A 24486-nucleotide genomic window follows, 5' to 3' on the forward strand; every position below is an offset into this window, starting at 1 on the left:
ATATCAACTGGACATCTAGGCAGCAACATGACAAAGAAAAGGCGTGGCAAATCAGCTTCGTCCACTGTGGTCACACCGCTGCTCGATGCATCAACGACCGTCCTGTTGATAGCGGGTGTGAGGGGATGCACCTCTAGGTGACATAATACACCCGAGCATCCATTTGTGCTGGTGAGGACATTATGAATGCATCTCCTGTTGTGTCAACAAGGCCATATAACGTTTACCAGGTAAGTGCCAATATCATATTACCGGTGAATCACCCACTTTTAAAATATGGTTGAGAGAATCAGTTTTCATACTGTAGTAGCTTCCAACTCTCCTGTCAGCCATTTAGCTCGGCGTAAAAGAGATGTGGCATGTTTAACTGCAGTGAGACGGCTGAGGTAAAGTGGTGAAATTTGTTGCTGGCAAAATGCTAAACTGCCACATGGTATTTACAGAAAACTCTTATACTTGGATGTACATACATATGGCTTGTGTTTCAAACACCTTTTCCCCAAGGAAATAAAATGATGTCAAGTGTTTGATGTCCAAAGTGAGTCTACAGCCAAAGGCTTCCGTACCTTTCAAATTTTCCCTTGTTTGTCAGCTACCTGCTGTTTCACGAGACAGAGGCTTGTCGGAAGCTATCGCCACAGACTTTCTGTTTGAAGCAATTCAATTAGTCACATGTGAGATAACACTTAGCTTTCTACTAGCCTTTTTTCTTGCACATCATCTAATCTCCCCTCTTTTTCTCCAGCAGAATTTGGACAAAAAATAATCAAGTTCAAACAACAGCCCCCCGAAAAAAAATAAAAAAAATAAATAACCATCTGGCTGCTCTGCACTGGGTGACACAACTTTGGAAACTGTCTTTTTTAGACAACAAACAAGCCTTTGTCCTTCATCAGCAGAGATGACATGAAAAAGATGAGACATGTTCATAGGATATGAGTGATGTGACATTAATAGTGGGTGTCTCTGAGGTGTCTGGCTATTTAAATAGCCTCCATATGAGCCGGAGCACTGCATCCTTCCACAGTGCCCACTGTGCTCTCTTCTAAGAGTGCATTGCAAGAGATTAATTTAATGCTCTGCCAGGATCATAAAGATCAAACACGTGGAGAGATATCATTAAACCATTGGAATGTTATCTCATTTATCTAAACAAACTGATGCGATGAACAAGCCTAATTAAAAAGCTCACCATAAACAAAGCTTCGGATGGTGAGGCCTCTCCCCTCTTTAACAATGGAACACATTTATTTTATTAATCTAATGCATCATGTATCATATCATTACAGTTCAATATATCTATCATTAATTTTATTCCCTTCACTTAAAGCTTTTATTGGAATTACTTTGGTTATTAGTTGGTTCTAATGTATTGGTTACCTCTGAATCTGGCTGCTACAATCTCTCTTATCTCGCTGCATAAACCTGTGCATGTTATTCAAATTGCCTCATTTATTATGATAGCTTCCTCATGTAAATTGTGCTGACTGCTCGCCCTTGCACAGTCCTCATTAGACTAATGAAAACCTTCAAACGAAAAAACTAAACAACCTGCCAAATAAAGGTCTGGGGTTATTATGAAAATTACAACTGTGGGAGCCGGGAGAAGCTCTCTTCATTAATTCATGCTCAGCAAATTGGTAACTAATTTAGTTGCACTCCTCTGCATTAATGGGTTATTTTATAAAAATGTTTTCCACAGCCAGAGACCTCTGGTGCACACACTGGAGAGCTCAGAATCCTAATCAAGTCCAGTGACATATTAGGAATTGACAATCTCAAAGATAATGCAGCGTGCGTTCGCGGGTAGATGTGTGTGGGTCAACTAGCGAGAATTGGTGTGGATTGCTAGGTCATTTGCTTTCTCCTCTAATACTGCAACGAAATTACAGTCCATTTATGTTGATTATCTGAGTGTGGAGGAGGCACTCCAGTTAAGATGCAAGATTTCTGCTGCTGAGGAACAGCCAGTTGATTTAGTCTGTGGATATTTGGTTAATTCTCCTTCTTTCTCTGTTTGTGTTGATGTGTTTGGCTGATGCACACAGACACACACACACACAGACACACACACGCACGCATGCACAGACAGTTAGACAGTTTGTGACCCATAAATTCAGCTCATGATCCTGCTAATTATTACTATTCACTGCTTCACACCCTGTGAGTGAAGGTCTAACACTGATCTTCACGTCAGCCTAGCCAACAGGGAACATACAGCCCAATGATTTCCATAGTGGTTTTAATATCATTATCAGCCTCACCCCACCCTGCATCACCCAGCACAGCTCAGCACAGCTCAGCACAGCACAGCACAGCTCAGCACAGCCTGCTCCTGCTCAAAACCAACAGAGAATACTAAAATCTATTATTTGCTTCATTTTGTATTTAATCTGCTTTGCTTAGAAGATTTCTATCTTTTTTTCTGTTCTTTTTTTTTAATAAGCACTAATAAATTCTAATGAAATAATACCAGCAATTAATAATAAAAGCATTGACTGTGGACAACGTGACTGAGGTTCAGCATTTTGAATATTTGTTGAGTTGATGGTAATGACAGAAAACAGCACATGTGAGCAGGTCTGTTGCTGAATACAGAGGGCTGATTATTTTATATATTCATGCATTAATACCAGTATTACTTTTGTGTTTTAAAAAATCTTTTTATCAATAATGTAATAGCTGTGTGAAAATTTGATTATACGAAACCTACTTCGTGTGCTAACATCTCATTGTCACACTGTTTAATTTTTTTTTAATTAAGAGAACTGGGAGCAGCTCTTTTACTTCGTTTCCCATTTTTTTCTGTTAACAGAATATTCTATTATATTATTGCACAACAGCACATGAGTGCATGGGAATGTAAAATCTCAAAACTACTCATCTGACCCTGTCAAAAAGCTTTATTTTTTTGCAGAGGATTATTAAAAACAATTAATTAGCTCATCTATAGTTTTTTTTTATTTTAAGAGGTCATTAAATGTGTTCACATCATGTGTAATACAGCATGAATGTACATGTAAAGCATCTAAACACAGTCACACAGTGTTACTGTGGAGATCCAAAAAAAGAGATTGCTCCAGCAAGCAAAATGTTTCCGCGCATACGCACACATCCACACATGTTCACACGTTTTGGTCTCGAAAACTTGAGTCTTGTTACAGTGACACAACAGACTGAAGGGTCACTGCAAATCCAGGCAAAGGTTTAACATTTCTGAAAGTGTATTATTAATATTCAAGGCCTTAAGTTTTAGAAGTGTTAAGTGTTTCTTTTGGGGAAAAAAAATACATGAGGCAGGCAGAATATTTTGTGGTGGGTGTACGGTGAAACCTGATGTTATCTTTCACTTCAGTTCGTATAAAAAAGCCTTTCTATCTAAGTTGATAACACTTGAAGGCAACCTGACCAACAATAGTAGCTGACACACTAACCTTGACTCCTTGTCTCCAGTATTAGCTCAGTAGGTCCCTCTGCCTCCGCTGATATTAACATGGTGGTTCAGATTTTTCTGCAAACTTACAAACCTTAAAGCCTTCGTCTTTGTTGTCAGAATTACAACTTAAACTATAGGCTCTGAGAACGGAGCCTGTCATAAAATAATTTTCATCCGCTGTGAGCATTGAATAGAAGGAACTAAACGCTTAATTAAAAGTCCTGAACTTAAATGTGTTTTTTTCTGATGTTGTGGGTTAAACGGTTCATTTTTGTAGCGTCTCTGCTGAAAAACTCGGAAACATTGTGGATCATATCAGCTGCATCACCCCATCAAACCTTTATTTTCCAAATAAAACCCGACTCACCTTTGTCAGTGTGCATCCTCTTGTGTGCAGCTCCTTCATGGCTCATGTCGTGGGCCAGGTCTCCCTCTTTAGGCCCAGGGGGGATGTTGGGGGATAGGCCTAGCAGGGCGTGGTTCATGGACAGGCCATTGTGGTGTGCCGCTTGAGAGAAGATGACAAAACAAGAGCGACTTTAGGAGCATTGCTTGCGACAGTCTGCGCAGCACGTCTGGCTTTTCCTCTGACTGTGTTGTGAGGTCATAAAGAGACGTACGTATCCTGTCTGAGGAGCTTTCTGTGTGGGCTGGGGAGCTGGACACACTGCTGCTGCGGTGGGACGATGGGTGACTGCCTGGCCTCCTGTGGTCTTCTAAGGAGGGAGCTGGGGAGGGACTGTCCGGCACACGTTCCTGCAACCCCAGCAGTGACAGAAACACACACACAGGCCCAAAATAAAGATCCAGTCCGGGCTGAAGCACACACCACAGGAAGGAGGAAGTTATTGTGAAATTGCTGCATTACTGCTTTAAAAGTTACCTTTATTACAGAGGTGACCATTCTGGAGGGCAGACTCTGGCCCTGTGCTGCGGCGGCCATGTTTGCGATGGTGCTGAGGTGGTTCATCTGGCTCATCGCCATAGTGACAGAGGCTGGGGGCAGGCTGACTGGGATCAGGGGGTGTGGCATCATCATGAAGGGGAGTTCCAGGCCTGAGACACATGAAGAGGTCGTTGGTTACTCAATGATGCATATTATGAGTGAGATATTCACAGGGGAAACTTCTGAGGGTCTGGCTGGAAACTCAAAACCTGCTGCTGTTAATTCAGCAATCAGCAATTCCCACCACTGAGATACCCTTTAAAAGTGGTGTCCAATAACACTAAAGCTTTACACGGCCATCCATTAGAAAAAAAAAATGGAATAATTCAAATTAATCGCATCCCTGGTATCTTTCCATGTTAACATAATACACATAAATGTTTTACAGCACATGTTAATAATAGATACTACTGCAATAATAATAAAGAAAACGGGGATGATAACTATACACACAGTCATTCAAAGACCAAAGTTTACACAGCAATAAAGATGCATCAATTATTCTATGCTGAATAAAAAGGGCACATTATGGAAATTATCTCAATATTTACATATAAAAAATATCTCTGTAAAAACAAAGGCAATCTTGAAAGCCATTACCCAAATGACTAGTTAAATGTGCTAATGACAAACAAGTACCGTCAGACCACAGTATGGCAATGACTTTAGGCTAATTATAGCAGCCTATATTCCAGACCAGTGAGAGAGAGGAAGAAGAGAGTGAGGCCGAAAGGAGTGAAGTCACTTTCAGCTCGCACAATAATGGGATTTTCATTTCTTTCTCTTTTATATGCACAGAAATTATTCCATTACAACATCAGAGATATCTTACAAATGTTTTAAATTATTCAATTGCTGTCTAGCAATAGACGCCTAATTGGGAAAATTGAACCATTAGTAGTCCGAAAATGTAAAGAATGTCTAATAAAGATACCATAGGGGGTTAGTAGTTAGTCCAACTGCGGCCCTGCACTGAGCTTCTGAATGGCTTAATGAAAACAAGCCAACTTTCAAAGGACAAGAGCGCAGACAGAAGGTCAAAGCTAGGTGTCTGTACCCCCCCGCCAACCACGGCACCCCTTCCCTCCCCCTCTGCTCTATGGGGACTTTGAACTGGCAGGATCAAAAGTGACTGGGAACAGTTTGGTCTCATTCCTCCGCCACTCAGATGCTTTTCCTCAAATGCTTTAAAGAAAACCTCATAGACACTATTGGATCTGATTGAGCCTCTCTGTTGATTTTTCACTCCTTTTTTTTTTCTTTTTTTTCTTGGCAGCCCAGTTCAAGGTAAAAAAAAAAAAAGCGTGAAAGAAAGAGGGGAAAAAAAAGATACCGCACTACAGAAAGCTGATCCACAAAACAACTCCACTCTTCTTTTCTGACAAAACATCAGTAGCCAAAGGGCAAGGAGATCTGCATGGCGAAGCCTCTAAAGAGAAGGACACTGGTTGAAAATGAAAGGACATGAGAAGTACTCCTCTCTGTCATTCCCCTCCTTCCACAAGAAGCATTGATTTCCATAAGAAAGATGGCATGCAGTTTCTCAGTGGCAAGTATTCCCAAACAATATAAAGCAAGGGAGATTAAAGAAAGGCGGAAGCCAAGCAGCACCTTGTATCAGCGCCTCTGCTGTAGCTCAGGCTGAATCAATTACCACTCAGCAGGCTAAGCTCAATTAAAAAACACCACAGAGGGCCTGATTGCAGGGGTACTTACTGTAGGACAACATGGAGAGGTTTAGGCTACCTATCAGCCTTTCAAGGCCACTCAAGGGCCAGAGTGAAGAGACTTATTCTGCCTTTGAGGTGGATACATTACACCCATCCAATCAAACACAGCTACGTTCAAAAAGGCACACGGACTTTCCACCTGATCAATCAACTATGCAGAAAAAGTGGAGGATCCAGCCGACTTGTATCTCTGTTGTATCTTGTACTCGGTGCTGTATGAATTTGGTGATGTGCCTCCACCTGACAGACAACCTGGTGGAGAAACACTGGACCTCTGTTCGCTCTAAGGGGTATTAGTCTCGCTTTCAGTGCCTGTCCAGCCCCTTTCATGTCACCCCATCCCAAAGCGGTGTTTCTCCCATAAAGGCCCATTCAGGCCACTGTAGGGGAATGTGCCACAGACCAACGAGGGTCCACCAAATCCCTTTATTTGTTGCTGAAAGGAGCCAGGTGAGGAGGATATTGGTTTATTCAAGGAATCTGGCATTTTTGCCAGACAGCTAAGTGTTCTTCGCTTCATTCATATGCAATTTCTCCCCATTTGCTAAATTTATTCTCGCTAAGTAAAAGGATCACAAGTAACTGTAGGTCATAATCCTGAACAATTTGCAACTTGGTAACAATGGCACACAGTTATTTTGGTGTTTTTCTTTTCCAAAAGCGGAATCAACAAGCATTAGTCAGCCTCATTAATCACCTAGATATTGTGTAGATATTCCAGTGGGCAAACCGTTAGCAACATATTTGTCAGTTTGTGTTTATCTCTGATACAGAAGTTCAGACTTGATGAGAGGTGAATTCCCACTAGCGCCCCCCCCCCCACTCCGAAGGGCATAAACAATGCATTTGGAGTAATTTACCTGAAGTAAGCCTAAGGGACCTGCAAAGGTGAACTCCTATTTACCATCATTAAAACTACAAATCACTTAATACCAATATAAACAGCTCAGCTATTATGTGCTGCAGTGCTTGGGAGTTCATGCATGGATAAGCAAAGATCTGAATCATGGAGGATGAATTGAATGAATTAAAACAGCCCTTGGTAACAACATGATTAAAAAGCTGTTACATCAGAACCAAACGGCGCGGCTGACGGTAGGTCAGATACTTAAAAGAATCACACCGAAAAAAGATTGAATGTTGAATGTTTTAAAATGATTAAAAACAGAGCAGTAATTTATTTTGATGACAGAAATGATAACCTGCAGTGATTTGTGCAGCAGTTAATCTTCATCCAAACAGGACTTCAGCCTTTCTGGCCGTCTAACCCTACAGAGGAAAATAAGAAAAAAGGAACTAAGCCATTGTCATTGAAAATGGTATGGAGGTAGCAGCCAGCCCCTTACCCTTAACTCTGTTGTGGACAGATTTCCCCTGACAAAAATTAAACTAGCTCCTACTTGGCACTTTATTATCTCTTCAACTGAATGATTTATTGTTTGTGGAGCAAAAGAACCAAAGAGAGGGGGAAGATTACATTTCCAGCCAAAGCTCAGGCCTGATCTCGTTTTTTACTCCCTCTGTCCAGGAAAAAAGCTCCCGACAAACAATAATGTCAGCTGTAATTGATCGGAGGTCGCCGGTTGGGCCTGCAGTAAAAGCGCACTATTTAAGCGACAATCGGCCCCGCGCTCTTCAGACGCTGGCTAATGAAGCTGTCTGTCTGGGCTATTTACCTTCTCTTAAATGGAAGGGGAGAGATGTACTGTAAGAGACAGGCTGGAGAGGATCTGCCTCTCGCTCCTGTGAAATAGGACCTGCACATGCCTCAGGAATGTATAATTGGTTGGCGCAGCCAAAGCTGGGGATCCGGTGCTAATTAAATGACTTGTTTAAAGCCTATCTGTCTTTGTTTGGGAGGCTCTGGGCTTCAGAACAATGCATTGTAAATGCTGTTGTCAAACAAACATTCCTGGTTATCCTTTGATTTGAATTGAACAAGACAAAGGGCTGATTTGCTCGGCGCTAAGCCTTTGGTTTTCATGGCGTTGAGATATTTTTTCTTCTTCTGATCCGTCAAACTGAACAGGACCATTCCAGTCAAGCAGCTAAATGAACTGACTCACTGCACAATGCATATGCAGCCCGCCGCTGCAAAACAATCTCGGTTTTCCTCCTAATTGCGCTTGTAAAATGCCCCCATGTCGTGTATGTATTTCTCCAACAAAGGTGAGACGGCGGCGCACACACATGGAGAGTATTTGTTGTGGTCGTATCGAGGGTTCGCACACCAGTCCCAAAAGGAAATGAATGGCTCATGACAAAGTGTCTGTCATGCGGCAAGACATTCAGAGGTCTTTCCATGGCACTAATCAGCTATTCATCTTTACCATAACTGTTAATCTCCTCCAGAATCAGAAGCCACGTCTGCCATGTGAGATGGAGGGGAGCCTCACGGCCATTAGATCAAACATACGACACAGCCTCTATAAATATGTTGCCTGGCATCATGGTGCCACTTTACACAGCACAAGCACATGCTTACATATGCACGGAAACACAACTGCTCCCACATTCGCACACACACACACACACACACACACACACACACACACACACACACACACACACACACACACACACACACACACACACACACACACACACACATGCAAACAAGGAAAAAACAGACACACGCAGATGGCAGGTTCAGTCAAGGCTGGTGAGTCCTGTTTCTCATTAAAATGGGGGGAGAGAGGAAGGTATTGAGCTTTGATGTAGCCACCCACAGCCCCTCAGTGTCATTGAATGAAACTTTGAAGCCTTTTGTGTTTATGCAGTTAATGTTGATAATAAAGCAAACATCTTGCCTTTGTTAAATACCTGCTGTACACTCTTATACGCGCACACACACACGGACACATAAAAAGAACGCATCTCACGGTAACAAGGAGAGGTAAACATGAAAACACACCCAGCACACACTCGGACTATGATACCGTATAGATACTGCTGCATGGGCACGTACACACATGGAGTCAGCCAGACATAAAAACACATGCAAACAATATCTTTTTTACGTTCCAAGAGCTGCGATGATTGGACACATTTCAATCTAATTCACATCAACAAACACAATGTGTTTAGCATGCCAGAGTGAAGAGATACACTTCCCAATGATTCAGGTGGGCAAAGATTTCCTGCCAAGATGCCTAATGTAATGTAATGTAGGAGAAAGCATGATAAGAAAACATTTCTGGTTTGATGAGGTAACATAATTGCTTCCCTACCCAAACCACTGGAGTGTAACATGTGGTAGAAATTATCAAGGAGACAGACAGAGGTGTTTGTCCTTTAAGTGTACAAAATCTAAGGAAGGCAACTTTTATAGGATAATTTAAATCCTTGCCTCTAATGGCACGCATTCCTTATGAAAATTGAAAGATCAATCATCTCCGTGGCAGATCTGTTGTGGAAAAAAAAGTTCTTGCTATCTTTGAAGAGAAAATGCTAAACACGTTTCCCCATTGCCATCGCCCCCACCCGCTCCAGCCCCAGTTTTAGCTGTCTATTTGTCTCTTTGCTGAAAATGTTAACGAACAGGGCAATAATCAAGCCATATGCTTGCATGTGGCAAATCTCATTACAGTAAATGACCTTTACCAACCAATGCCAACATCCTTGTGCTTGATAACACAGAGTGTATAGAGTGGGGGGGGGGGACAATGGTGGGTTTAGTTAACGCAATCATGCACATGGCTGGGGGTGGCCAGGACAGCCAGGCCTTCAGGACACATTAGCAAATGCTGTTGGCTTGTTTAATTTGGGTCGGAACCGGGTTCACTTTACATTTGTCACACATCACTCTTGATGAATACGCAGCATCGGCACAAGAGCACCAACATCTGATCGCTGACAATAAGCCGCGGCACAGAAAGTGCTGCGAGCAGAAGAGGAGAGCAGAAGGAGAGGAGAGATATTACTAGCAGCTGTTACTACTGCGGCTGCAATATATTCAAGCCCAATCAATAAAGCTCCTACAGACAGTGACACCCAAGCAGACAGAGGAATCATTTTCATCTGATACTTAGCAAAGGCTCCCCTTTTAAAAAGATTGCTTTCAGTCAATGACAACCAGTTGTCATTTGACTAAGGCTTCTGAAATGAAATATATTGACGAGCGTTATCAATCACGGCCCACTCTGCCGTCATATCACCTCGGTTGGGTGTGTGTGTGGGGGGTGGGGGGTGGGGGATCAGTTTGCATGTGGTCATCAGATCATCCGTTTTAATTACAAAATTAGCATCACTACCACCCATGCTCTCATTTCCTCCATTACAATCACCTCGTGAGAGAAAATCAGTAATGCAGTCTATAGCTTCCAGTTTACAGCAGAGCTAATGAGTTCAAGGTGAACTGTAACACGTGAGTTTTATTTCATCACTGCAGTCCAAAACATGTTGTTAGTATGGATTGAATTACATTTAAGTACATGGATAAAATAAAAAAAATAAATGTAACGTTGAGGTTATTTCAATTATTTTGTGAGGGGTTCTAAACACAATTCATCAAGAAATATCTTCCTGTGTTTGTTCACACTGTGAAGGACACGCTGAGATGTGAAATTCCTTAACATTGTTTGAACTTGCTCACTCTCTCCCGCTTTATCTTGGTCCCAGAGGAGAGGCTGCGTGATGGTGAAGATGTCTGGGCTCACTGTGGCTGATAGCTCTATTTGGATGAGGGTTCCCATATCATAATTGAGAAGAAACACCTTTCGGTGGAGGCGAACGGCAGAGTGCTTCCGTGGAACAGAACCAACTGTTTGGATCGCGCAAATGCTCTTTGATTCCCCCCCCCCCACTGCGGCTGAGCGGACCATTTTTACATGGTAATCACAGCAAAAGAGATCATTTTGTTGTTCATCACTGTTCTGTCATTATGCTACTGTGTACACGGCAATATTATTACTGTATGCTAATGGTTTCTCTTAGACATAATCATGGTGAAAAGAGAGCACATGATATCCAGGCTCTAATGCTGCACCATCTTAGCTGTCTATGTGCAAACTACTCCACATTCTATGCAATTACACGCCGTGCATATTTCACATTACTCCAACCTGCGAAAGCTCATCATCACTGAAAGGTTGAATGTCATTTATTACACGTATCACATTTACACCAAGTGACATTGTCTTTTCAAATTGTGTTGATCTCTTCACTTTCAAAGGTCAGCCCCTTCCCTGGCTAAATTCAACCTGACAGAGAATAGTGAGGAGGGGACAGCCGAACGCATGCATCACCCCCGCATCAAAGCGCTCCAAATTAATCTATCCAATTAATGAAGAATGAGGCCTAATGTTGATGAGGGATGACAAGTCGACTGGTCAGTTGTTTTTTATAGCTCTGCTTCTGCTATTGTGAACTAACCGCATGAGACAATCAAACAAATATTTCCGTGACAGTAGGTCTGTCTAGCGTGTTGAGTCTATTCCTCTCCATAAGGCTGCAACTCCGCTGCCACTCAAAGATGATAGAACTTGATATGGATCATTACAGAAATAATGTTTAATCAATTCCCCCTGTTATTGTAATCTATTTCTGCAGTTGTCTGCGTTTGTGTATTTTGTAGCTACATCAGTGTGCCTCACAATTTCCCAATCATGCATATTCAAGTATTACGCTGATGCTTAACAGCCGACGCAACTGGAATTAGAACGAGGACATTAGACTTCATTAAAAAGAGAAATGATTATCAGGTTTATCTTTTGAAATGTCTATTAAAATGTGTGTGTCGTTCTTCACTTATCTGTCACCTGGCTCCCATGAGCCTGGCAGACTAATAGAGAGATGGTGAGGGCCAAAGCCCAAGAGAGAGACAGAGACCCATCAAGCTCTTTACTCAGGCTGGAAGGCTGTCTGTCTACTCTGCCACTCTCTTGTCTCGCTCAGTGTGTCTGATTCAGTTACTGCCACTGCTCCCCTCTTCCCCAGCAGTCGCAGCTTAAACGGACCCTGTTTTGTCCGGCGCAGCCTTAACATCAGACTAAAGGAAATCCAAACAACCCATATTGTAATTGCATAAATCAGACAAGACAATAATCTGTCACAGCGGAAGAGGTGTTATGATATGTTCGTGAAATGAATTCCATTCAGCCCATGGCTACAATCTAGTCTCTCTCTAGAGCTTCGGCTGACAAAAGCTCCCACAAGAGAGCTAGAGAGGAAGATGGATGAAGTTGCCCCTAGACACTCATATCAGGTCAGTATGTGCTTTATCCCCTAATGGTTAAGGTTAGGATTGAGTAGGGGGTGATACTAGATCTGAGCCTGAGGGCCATTGTTCTGTCTAGAGGAGCAGGAAGTAGCCACCATCCTCCATCATGGCCCACATTTAGCTGTGCTGGGCCACCAGCACTAGCACAGCTAGCAGGTTGGAGCACGCAGCTAGCTAGTTGGATGTGTCCTTCCACCCAGAGAGCTTTATTATTAGAAAGGACATAAACAGACTAATTAAATCGCAGCAGTGGAGCTGGGCTGACAGCTGGCGCAGAGAGTGTGACCAAACAGATCCCTATCAAAGTGCAGGAGCAGTGTCTCTATATGTGTCCTGCTTTTGTGTGCATGACTGTCTGTGTCTGCTGACATGCATGCCAGTGTGCTCTGTAAGTATATATACGTGTGTGGCTGTTAATTTTACCCATTTCAGGCTCCTGTTTATTTTATAATTGATGACTATCATTTTTTTCCACTGTAATTTCATTCAAACACACTGTCATCTTAATGTCTTATTTATCTGTCGAGCGCAGAACACATTGACTCACTGATATGATCCAAAATGGTACAAATGCTATCCAGCAGAGCAGTAAACACTCCAGTAATTAGTGCGTGGTCTCCAGGCTGACTCCACTCAGCTCTGCAGCATGGCCAAGCACGGACCCCATATAGAGAGGAGCCTAGTTATGCATTGATCTCAGAAAATTAAGGCTAACTGCCCCAGATTGCAGTGTCTTGATGTACCTTCTGGATAAGCAATGTACTATATTTGTATTGTTTGTAGAGCAAACAGGATGATTTGGACTCGCTGTGCTTTAAAATGAATACATCTTAAATAATTAATGACGCCCCCTTAAAGCGTTGTTATCTGTGTGACCGCAAACGTAAAACCACTGATGATGAGAAAATATGGTTTTAACAAGTCAATAATGGTGAGTGCAACAAGAACAGCCTAATCGATGAGGCTGCAACGTTTGCAAACAAGGACTTGAATTATAACGCCAATAATTGATCCCTTCCATTTTTTCCTCTCTCCTTCGTGTGATGTCATTGCTCATTGATTGCTTCCTGCCAGTGAAGGATGATGGGAAGTTTCAGAGTTTGTTTTTGCTATGACTTTTGCCCCCCCTCCCCTTCCCCACCACCTTTCCCTCCTCCACCCCCCCACACCCTCCTCCCCGTCTCCATTTGAAATTTGCAAGCTGTAGCACCAGCTTAACCAAAAAGGATTAAGTCCCATACCCAACTGAGAACACAGATAATGCTCAGTAATTGGTAAAAAATGAAGATGAATGGGACAGCTAGATAAGGACCAATTAGCTGCTGGGAGTGTACAGCTGTGGTCTCCTCACAGAGCGCTCTCAGGGGCCAAGGCCCCCTCTTTCTCTCTCACGCGAGCATGCACACACGCGCACACGCTAACGCACACACGCAAACATACAAGCGTGAGGGTGGGGCTTGCAGAAATTAGCCTGATGACCCTGGGAAGAGAGAATGATGCCTCCTCATCATCTCACCCAGAACCTCTTCTCGCAGCTCTCAGTCAGGCAACACTCCAGGTACCTGTCACCATCCGTCCGGCCTCAGCCTAGCATGTGGCTCTCCACTCCCTGTTGGGCGCAGGCAGCCTGGACCGAAGCCACAGATGTGAGACAAAGGGCTTTCAGGTTCTGAAGTAGTGTGTGTAGAATAAAACTGCTCATGCAGCTTAGGTGCGGCGTTACAGGTTTAGGATTGATTCAAAATGTTCGGCCGAATCTGACAGTTAGCAGCGGTCGTCGCGTCTCCTCCTTTCGCCGCGGCTCTGTCTGTCTGCGAGCTACTTGGTCGGTGTTGTCGCGGCATCATCTGGCTGATGACAGTGGAATTCCCATATCTAATTACAAACAGGATTTCAGCTCCATTAGAGCTGTGCGGTGAGGAGTCAGATGAGTGGCAGGGCAGCACCCAGTGGCCAAAGAGAGACAGAGGGCAAAAGACGGAGAAGTAAGTGAGACAAACTCAAAAAAGAGAGAGAGGAGAGGACAAGGGTGAACGCAGCCTTATCTGTTCTTCCCACACCTTTTCTGCAGGTCTACGAAACACTTTACTTTCCTTCCGCGGCTGGAAAAAAGCAATTCTTTCTCTTGAAATTGGCAGGTGTTTGTTAGTGGGCAGCTGACAATATTTTCTCTCCCAGTAATGAAGGTTGTGGCTGGGGTCAATGCACTGGGAGGGAATGGCGGGCTGTTTATCCCCCTCAAGGCCCAGCGCCACACGTGTTTTGCTTGGTCTGTGATCTGTAATTGTGGCATTTCCTGAGAGGCGCAGGAACAATCCACATTGTGCTTTGAGAGGGCTCCCTCTGCCCAACTAGGGAGTGTGAGGGAAAATCAAAGAAAGAAAGACACCCCCACGCAACTCTCTTTCTCTTTTTCCATTTTTCTGTCACTCTATCACCATGACTCTCATCTTTTCATCCGTCTCCCTCCGACAAACATATCTATTTCTTTCTCTCACTCAGGATGTTTGGTTATTTTAGCTGAGAGTTGAACTGGCTGTTTTTTCCCTCATAATTAATAACATTGATGCAAACAGGAAGGTCTAATTGTGATGAATATTTAATGCGAGGGAGAAATATTAGCCTGTTCAATTTACATCAACACAAAGACAGCGACAGGCAATCCGACTCTACAAACAGAACAGAGTGTCCTTCACTGGCTGCCTCTGCTTTGCTTTGCTTTAAGCGCTTCACAAAGATCTGCTTCAGACAAACACTGAGATGAGGCACCTGTATTTTAGGCCGAGGAGGATTTTTTCAATGGGTTTATGTAGTAGCTCTTTCTGATTAAATGGATCTGTGTCCTTAGTGGTATTATCAGAAGCACGCTCATTATCATATCAATTCCTATCATGGTCGGCAACATCATTTGTGTGAGTAAACACATCTGTTTGTTGAGTCTTAGTTTAAGCTGGATGATTATAAAACTCCAGTCCGTTTCCTCAGAGCAGCTGTGGTCTGAGTCTCTTAAAAACAACATGAAGTCATCCCCTAGCAGCAGTGGGAACAACAGTCAGTCCAGTCCCAACAGAGCTACAGCCAAATACAGTTCCCCTTCTGCCCACTCCATGCTATATCAGTCAAGTGATTTATATGTTTGGATTGCTATTGGATAACAGGCCTGAGAGCTGGACATATTAGGCATTCACACTCCAAAATAGTTTGCAAAAAGCAGGCCAGAGTGAGACACTTTTGGAATGTTAAATAATCCTGCAACGGGGCTTTCTCTTAAGTCATTTCATATTTTTTAGCGAGATTACAAAAGGCTTTCATTAAAAATAAACATGTGAGGGGAATGAAGAAGAAGGCAGCATGCTGCTAGCTGTGTTTCATGGCCCTGCGGTGCCTGAGCAGGCCATATTTCTCCGGCGTATTATCAGGATGACTCCTGCTGGCCACCCTGTCACAGCAGAGTGCTTGATATAAACAAGAGATTGCTGCGACACCCAGTAATCAATATTAGGATGGTTTCAGTACCAAACATCATTTGTCTCTGCGACCATTCCTTTGACCAAACGAAGCATTAATTCAAATCATAAATCTGAGCTGATTTAAATCCGAGGAGAGTGAGGGAGAGAGAGAGGCCCCTGTCTGACTGCCTGCCCCTAATGATTTATTTTCTACATTTCTGCGAGCGAGAGATTTGTCCATACTCACTGACAGGTCACCTTCAAACGCCAGTGGCAGACTGTTCATCACCATGCAGACGAGCATCTCATCGCTGCGAGTAAATATTAAAGGAAAAGAATCCAATTGATTGTGGATGGGGCCGAGAGGCGTCACTGCCATATATTTCACTCAGAGAGCTAATGCTGTGGCCCATGCACCCACACCTAGAGCTGCTCCCCCTTGCCAGAATTATGATTCTACTGGGAGCCTGTGTGGCTGGCTGTGGGCTCAAGGTTACAATTTAAATTGTAAAAAGATAAAACAGTTTCTTATTAGCTCCACTGCCATAGCCTTGCTGTTGGTACTCACATTTATCTTTATTTCCGTGACCTCGTAGGCTCATATTCTTTCTTTTTTTTCTTAACATACTCCATTCTCTTGGAGTGATGACCTCACACTTTATGCATTTTGCATTGTTAAATCTGCTTAGAAACACATCCTGTTTTCATCTCGCACGCCATAAGCTCCGTGGTGTCAAGTATTACTGATGAAATGTATTCAGGAGTCGAGCCATTTATTACAGTAAGTGAATCAAAACCTCCGTTTAGAAGCAAAGCTACGGGGATTACATTTGGTTTATAATTTGGAAAGGGCTCATGAATCCGCACTAACATACATTATCATTCTCCTTAATGCACTAAGTGGTTCTCTGTGATATTATGAAAATCCTTCTGCATTTTAGGGCTAATAATTAATTGAAATGGCACATAGTGAAAAACCAATGCTCTCAGAGCAATTCAATTAGACCTTGTTAGAAGCGGATAGCTTTGGGAAACTGTGTTCACACTTTCATTTAGCGATTAAGGAGAAGTTACTGGAAGTTTTTTCTTTCAACAAAAAAAATAGTGGAACATTTCGAGAAAAAACAAGACTTACCTCACAAAGGAGAATATTTACACTTCACACACACACTGAACAAAAGCAATATTTTACCATTTTATTAAGAAAACAGCAGCATAGTGGAGAGAGTCATGCAGTCTTTGGTTTAAATCAAGCTGTATGTATGGTGTTATTTACTATCTCTGCAAAGAGCTTTTCCTTTGTTGGTCCTGTATACTTATGTGGCTGTTATTTAAGTAATATATCAAAAAGTACTAAACACATTTCAATGAGCCTTGGTGGAAAGGCAGGGAACGCATCAAGGAACAAGCTATAAGGTTCAGGATGTGATCCGGAGAAACAGTGTGACCGTGTGCCAAATTAAATCACTTTCCTCAAAACTATTGAACCAGAAGAAGCAAATGTATTCCTCTCTGGACGACTCGATGATACATCCGTTGTCCCCATTCTAAAAGAGTTGATAAAGGAGCATTTCCCACACTCCTAGAAGATGTTTCATTAACTCATCAAAGTTAGTGCATTAAACATTTGCATGTGCCCTGAAAAAAACGTATTTGTTTTATGATACGCGCAACTATTTTCCAATTCCAGTTTTCCAGTCGCCAATTTCTTGTGGGCAGGCTAATCAGCAAAAACTGCCCGAACCCTTAAACACAGCAAATTAGTTGACAGGCACACACGTTTACTCGCAATTTTGCTAAATTTAATGATATTCTGTCCATAGGTGGCGCTAATGATCATCTCAACAAACCCCTAATTTTCATAGAGGATTTAAAAGTTGCTAACCAGTCAATCTTTTTTCTGTTTGTCGTTGCAGATGCAGCTAAACATTTTTTTAATCTATTATTAAAATAGCACATGAATGATTTGCAGTCTTGGAACAGACTGTGTGTCAAAATGGTGATGAAGTACGTGAATCTATATGTGTGTGTCTGCGTCTGTGCAGGCACATAAAACATTCTGCAGCGTCCATTTGTCCTCCGTTTATGTGAGTGTGAACGTGTCTGTGACAGCGTGTGTGAAGGGGATCCTCACCGACGCTGGAGCTGAGGTCTCCATTCTCTCCGTCGGCCCCATGGTGGTTGGCGTTGCTGTGGTAGCTGCTCATCGCCTCCAGCTTGATCTTCTTGACCTTCATGGCCTCTGCGATGGCTGCGTTGGCAGCTGCTGCCGCCGCTGCTGTCAGGCCTGGAGAGAGGAGGCAGAGGAGACAGAGCGCTTACAGACCACTACATGTCTGCTGGGGCTGAGCCACTGCACCTGCAAAACCTTTCAGAAACCTGCCCCGGTGCATGAAAAACAGCAAAGAAAAAAGACTTTTGAAATAATAAAACAATGAATAATTTTATACACTATGGGGAATAAGCGCCCATGAGATCACAGCTTGGTTTTTCATCTTCTGACAGGATATCTTCACAGCAGGTTATCATACTGATGGGATGGATCCCTGTGTGTGTGGCAGCATATGATTTTTATGAATGTTTCACTGACTCTGGTATTCCTCGCCACTATATTGATGTATTTGTACCTTGATAGGAACAGATGCAGTCAAGATAATAGTGCATGATGCAAGCATTTTGTGTGTACAACTTATAATACACAAAGTACGTGTGTACTGTATATAATAAAGGCATGGTGATACAGTGTGACACCAGATGGTTCAGGGAGAGAAAAAAATGAGACAGAAGCTGAGACAGGTTCAATATGCCACCAAATACAGAGAGAGCTGTGTCTTAAAAATCTTCTCATCGAGTGGATTTCAATGATACCTTCTAATGTATTCAGCACATTGCACCGGCCTGAGTAATGCCTAACATTGCTATTCAAATTCTTCACAGCTACTAGTGTGTACTGTAGTGTCACATAATGACAGGACTCTTCTGAGAGTCAAGGCCAGTCATTGAACAGTCAAGGATTCAAGTTCGTTTTGTTCTTTAACACTTAGAAAAGGCTTTGAGTGTATTAAATACTTGGAGGACCATGTGTGAGAGCATGTTAATTAATGTGAATTCTTAAATAAATAAACAAAACATAAGGAATATGGTCCATAAAAATTGTGAAAGAGTCAATTCAGCGTATTCACTATTACATTTATTACATTTGGAAAAAACCCAAACATACTCCTCCTTTGATGCAGGAAACTCATGAGGCAATAGGCTAAAAGATCCTATTGGTCATACGGACACCTAAAATCCTCAAAAAGTGAGGATAGATTATAACAAAATGTGATGCTTTTGTTTTGTTTTCACAACATTAAAAATGTTTTTTTTACTGCCTAGAAAACATGTAAAACAGTTCACAGAAAAAGTAAAGTTATGTTTTCCGTCTGCATTCTGTAATATAGGTTGCACAAATGCTCGCCCTGTTTCTTACAATAGAGCAATTATAACACGTTCTTTAGTGTGCATATCACTAACAACACGCCCAACATCTCTGAGAATTTGACACGGATTCTCCTCATGCCCGAGGCTGCGGTTTTCATGTGCAGACTAAATGACTATTGACATCACATTTGAAATGATCATTCACATTTCCACTGCCATCTCTGACTATATACTGGAATAGCAATATTTGACGTGGCCGTCTGCCTCGATCAAAATGGGCTTGATATGATTGATATAGTAAGCCTGAGATTATAGACATACATATGCTGAGCACACTGCAGAGATCATAAAGCATTGGTTTGTCATTGTGGTATTTCCAGGGTTCTGGTGTGTTGAACGTGACTGAAATCTTTATTCATGAGGCTGCTCTCAAACAGCAGGGACAGATAGTGCTAAAGCTCCTCTAGGCCTCGTCGGTCTCAGGAGAGTCCCACAACTCCTCTTGCCAACCCTAGCAACAAAATCAAAAATGCAAGGAGAGCAGACGATATGTACCTATTAGTGGAATCACTCATATCCACAATACGGCAGATCACCTGCCCTTCTACAGGGGCTGCTTACACTGGATATGCAGGTTTGCTTTACTTTTGACGCAGAACAAGGCAACGTCTGCGTTTATCATCACTAAGCTGTCACATCGCCGTGATGGGACTCAAGAGCAGCTATTAGCCATGCATCTGAGGGGAGACACAAGTACAAGGAGAGGTAGAAATCGAACATGTGGCTCGAACAGATACATGCGAGCATGCACGCACACACGGGCACAAACACACGCCGACAAACACGCACGCAAGAACATACCGGCCTGGGCACCCTCTCCTCTCATCCCCAGCTGATAGGCAGATGGCGAGAGTCACTCTGAGCCACTGACATGGAGGTGCATATAATTTAAAGTCTTGTTTGCATCTTAAAATACATCAGGACCATATTGACGTACAGTATACATCATGTCAGCGAGGGCCCTCTCGTTTGCAATGGGCCCTGGCTGCTGTTCAATATGCATGGGCAGAGCGGGGGGGGGGGAGAAAAGCGCCATTGCCTCATAAGAAGGTGATACTTCTCCACATAATGAATGTGGCCTCTGCCCAGTCTGAAGGTCAGCCTTCATTTGTGTATAATGGGCAAGAGTCAACTGTTTTCCAAATGAGACGTATGCAGAACAGACTGCCGAGTAAATATTGAAATCACCTCTGGGCTGTTTGTGTGATAAATTCCCCCCACAAATCAGGTGCCGCTCAAAGGAGTGCCGCAGTGGTGCTTTCTGATGCTCTCTAACTTCGGTTGTGAGAACACTGTGGTTTATTGCACTGCAGCCTGTGCGTCCTGAGGTACGCTGGACTATGTAAGAACAAAAGAAGAAAAAAAGGGGAATGAATCCACGAAGAAGAGGGTGACAAGTTTTGGTCAAATATGCATTGAGTGCATAAAGGCTTAAAAATGGATTTGAAACAGATGAAATGATCACGTTTCCAATTTTCATTTATCATTCTGCTCCATCCCCCAGCCTGTCTTTGACTAAGTGACACTCTCCATAAATCGAAATCTTTGTTCTGATAATTGTTTCATTTCACCAGATCAATTGTCATATCCACATAACACATACCTCAATAGAGTGGATGTAATAAGGAAGCCAGGGCAATGTTGGCGCCCAGCAACAAGTCTATTAAGCCACTAGAAGTCTAAACGTCAACAAGACCAATCCCACTCAGTGCTAATCTGCATTCATTACTATGCAAACAAAACAATCCAGCCTCATATATTCTTTCAAAGTCACCTTTAGATTCAGACACTTTTCTTATATAGACACGCGGGCAAGTCACAATCCTCCTGAGCACCAAACAAACAGCGCATCCCGGCCGCATGTAGGGAGCCATAGCAGTCAGAGAAGAGAAAAGGGAACATTTCAACAAATAGAGAATAGCATGGCACTGTCACATGGGGAGCACAAAACAGCAAATAACAGAGACAAGGTCTGATGGTAGCCCTTGGAGCAGCTGTCATATTAAATAATAATGAAGGATCTATTAATATGCAAAGGAAGCAGCAGCCGACTGGCTTAACGCTGTCATGCCTCTGCATATTGTCAGGATCTTCATCATTAATTAACATGCTAGCTGCCCCATACCTGCGCCAATGTCAGAACATTCTTACAACAAACACCCCAATGCCTGTGCCCTCCGCAACTAACTCGTATAATTAAATTAAAATCAGATTAACTTCACATCAGTACACAAAAGACTGACTTTTATGACTTTCTCTAGCAGCGATTACAAAAAAAAGGAAAATAACCAGAGCTTATCTGTTGTGTTTCTGTTCTGTCTCTGTTAGGGACGGCACCATGGGCAACAATGAAAACACACTTTATTTATCGGGCAAGCAGGATAAGTAGGGAAGAGACACTCCATGTCAATGAGCATGGCCGCCTAATTTTATGCATGGACTGGTGGCAGCGCAGCAATGACAAACTGGGGTTGGGAACAACGCGACTCTTAGGTACACTGCACCACTTGAACTGTGCTATCCACATCATGACAAATTTAGTATCAATTACACAGCGCGCTAACCTTATGACAAGCGGCGGACTGAAAGAGGAGGGGCAGCGACACAAAGAACTGACACTAAATTACCTGGTGCATACTGGATCTATTTTAAAGCGGCTTGAAGTGGCACCGGATTAGATGATCCACTCTAGAAGCTGACGTGCTAATTGTACATCAAAAGAACATAAATATTACAATGCATCTCCACCTACAGTATGGAGAACCAGCTCTCTGAGGCACCGGCGGGATCCACGCACACACTCGTGCTGTAAGCCAGAGCCAGACAGCATTAGAAAATATTGTTTTTATCAGTAAAGTACAGGATGCACCCTGGTTAGATGTAGGTGACATTCATTTCTCTAATGGTAAATGCAGTACTCTTGTGTTATTCAAAAGGTTGAAGCCATATCCAGGACATAAATGAATTATATTGAAGCTGCTGCTTAAGTAGTGGCCAGAGTGTGAGTGGAGGCCCTCTCCACTTTAAAGGAGATGTCATCTCAGTGTGGTGTCAGTCCACAGCAAATAATCCGATTTGGGGGCCAATCTGCCTGTAATGCATCAGCAACTGGAAAGGCTCCAGCGTAACCCCCCTCCCCCCCAGGGGGCATGAACGCACACATTCAGACGCTCACACATACACACATGTGCTTTCACACACATATGTGGGTATTTCCTTAAAAGGAAACCTAAGCATATTAAGATGTCCTTTTCTAAATGGAACTGGTGTCAAGGGCAAAGATACATATGTTAACAATGTGTTTCACATAGGCCTCTCTGGTCCTGTTAGAGTGTGAAGCAGACATCTTTCCACCGTGCTGAATGTGGTCATTGATTTGAATCTAATATGATTTGAGCTGAAGTCTAATGTCTACTTCTAATATCCAAAAAATTCCACTTCTGTGATCTAAGTGACAACCCTTGGGGCGGTCACCTGGAGGGGATGTTGAGGGATGGTGGTGGACGGGGGAAACACTCATGTCACGATTACTCAAACATTCAGATTTCTGCACTGGCGTGATGGAGAAAAAAAAGGCTGATTACGTGAAGAAATCACAGCAAACAAAATCCCTAAAACCGAGTAAATCGAGTGAAGAATTGGTCCTGTCACGTCACGCTGCCCACTAAGGCTATGAGATTAGATCATTCAAGCACTCGCTGTATCCATCATAAGGTGAGACCTTTTGGCAAATTCGAGCTCCATTCAGCCTCTCCTGAGTAGTAAGGAGCTGAGGAAGGAACACCAGCATAGACAAATGTGCAAACGTAACACCAGGAGAGAAATGACGTGCTACTGTGTGAACAAAACATTTCATGGAGTGTTTCGCTTTCTCTCTGCAGCCCAAATTAAACGGCACAGTGGCTTTTTGTGGAGTCCTGGAGGATTGGTGAAGCCTCGGGAAAAGCCGTCTGCCCGCATTCTGCCTGTGTGTGCAGGCGCTAACTCATCTGAAAAATGAACTAATATGACATGACATGATAGTGTAACTATTTAAGACAGTTTCTCAGTATCGCTTTTTTATCATCAATCAGGATATTTGGACATGACAGGGAGATCAATTAGTCGCCTCCTTAGATGCTAACTTATGTGTGGTCAATTATACTTAATTATTAATCTGTCAAAATCTGTAAATTCCTTGACGTTTAATGCTTAATACTATAATCGAAACAATAAACGGTTTAATCATAACACAGAAACTGATGGGAAAGTTCTGTCTCGCCACAGTTAGGAAGCTTACGGCAGTTATGAGAAGACCAAAAACCTCAATTACTTTATCTCTGCCCCCTGAATACCCTGACTAAAATGTCAAGATCATAGAGTCCCTCTGGGCTTAAAGGGGATGATATCAAAAGGCTTTTCTGTTGCTTTATGTTCCACTAAATAACACGGGTCTTTCTCATCATTGTCCTTCTCTGTGTTCACTTCGGCCTTTAAGTTCGCCTTCTGTACTGTGGCGCAGATAGCCAGTGACCTCACCCCATTCCCAGAGTTCAAAGCACCAGCCTGTGAGCCTCTATTGTACTGAATCACAAGGATGGCCCAATCTGTGTTTAATATTGGATTTCAAACGCCTCGTAGACGCTGCTTTGCTGCCTCTTGGAGAAAGAGAGAGAGAAGAAAAAACACACTTCCAGACTGTTTTTACAGAGATGGAAAAAAACACGTGAGGTGGGATAATTACAAGTCTGTTAAAACTGTTAGACACCGAGGTTTAGCGTGGAAAAGCAGCTGTGCTGTTTTATCTCTTTGTAAAGTACTCCAGCTAATAGTTGGTCAAATATAATGTGCACTGTACACTGAATGAGCATTCAAAGAGCTCTGCTGGATGGTACAATATCATTAAAGACATACTATATCAAGAAGGAGAGCACAATATGCAAATCAGAGCACTTAGAGCCACCAACATCAAAGCAGTCACAATGAAGCCAGCCACAAATAGAACAAAAGCATTAGTTGCAATAAGACTTGGCCCAGGGGTAAGTTAGGGCACAAACGGTTGTTGTTGATTCTTGTGGCGATAAGCTTGCTTTAGCATCACCACTGCCTATGTACATATACCAGTGGAGTGGATTTAATCGCACTAATTAGAATGCACTCAAGGCAAAATGCAACATCTACTGGAATAATCTGAGAGAAAAGATCTCCACTCCAATTTATTCTCCCCCTCTTGGTTTCCGGGC

The 24486-nt window shown here is 42.8% G+C and overlaps 1 protein-coding gene across 2 annotated transcripts in view; it reads right to left on the bottom strand.

Annotated features, from left to right (window-relative positions):
* The window catches only part of dachd (dachshund d), an 88850-nt gene that overhangs the window by 17598 nt on the left and 46766 nt on the right, over nucleotides 1–24486 (bottom strand). The window contains exons 3-6 of one of the 2 annotated variants that reach the window (XM_070976025.1): nucleotides 17916–18068; nucleotides 4320–4492; nucleotides 4057–4192; nucleotides 3804–3944 (exon numbers count right to left, since the gene is read on the bottom strand). In XM_070976025.1, coding sequence (XP_070832126.1) covers nucleotides 3804–3944; nucleotides 4057–4192; nucleotides 4320–4492; nucleotides 17916–18068 — 603 coding nt within the window. Of the gene's footprint in view, nucleotides 1–3803; nucleotides 3945–4056; nucleotides 4201–4318; nucleotides 4493–17915; nucleotides 18069–24486 lie in introns of both variants that reach the window. The other variant, XM_070976024.1, reaches the window with a different exon arrangement.

Source organism: Chaetodon trifascialis, chromosome 12 (assembly GCF_039877785.1).
Source record: "Chaetodon trifascialis isolate fChaTrf1 chromosome 12, fChaTrf1.hap1, whole genome shotgun sequence".
In the NCBI taxonomy this organism is placed as follows: Eukaryota; Metazoa; Chordata; class Actinopteri; order Chaetodontiformes; family Chaetodontidae; genus Chaetodon; species Chaetodon trifascialis.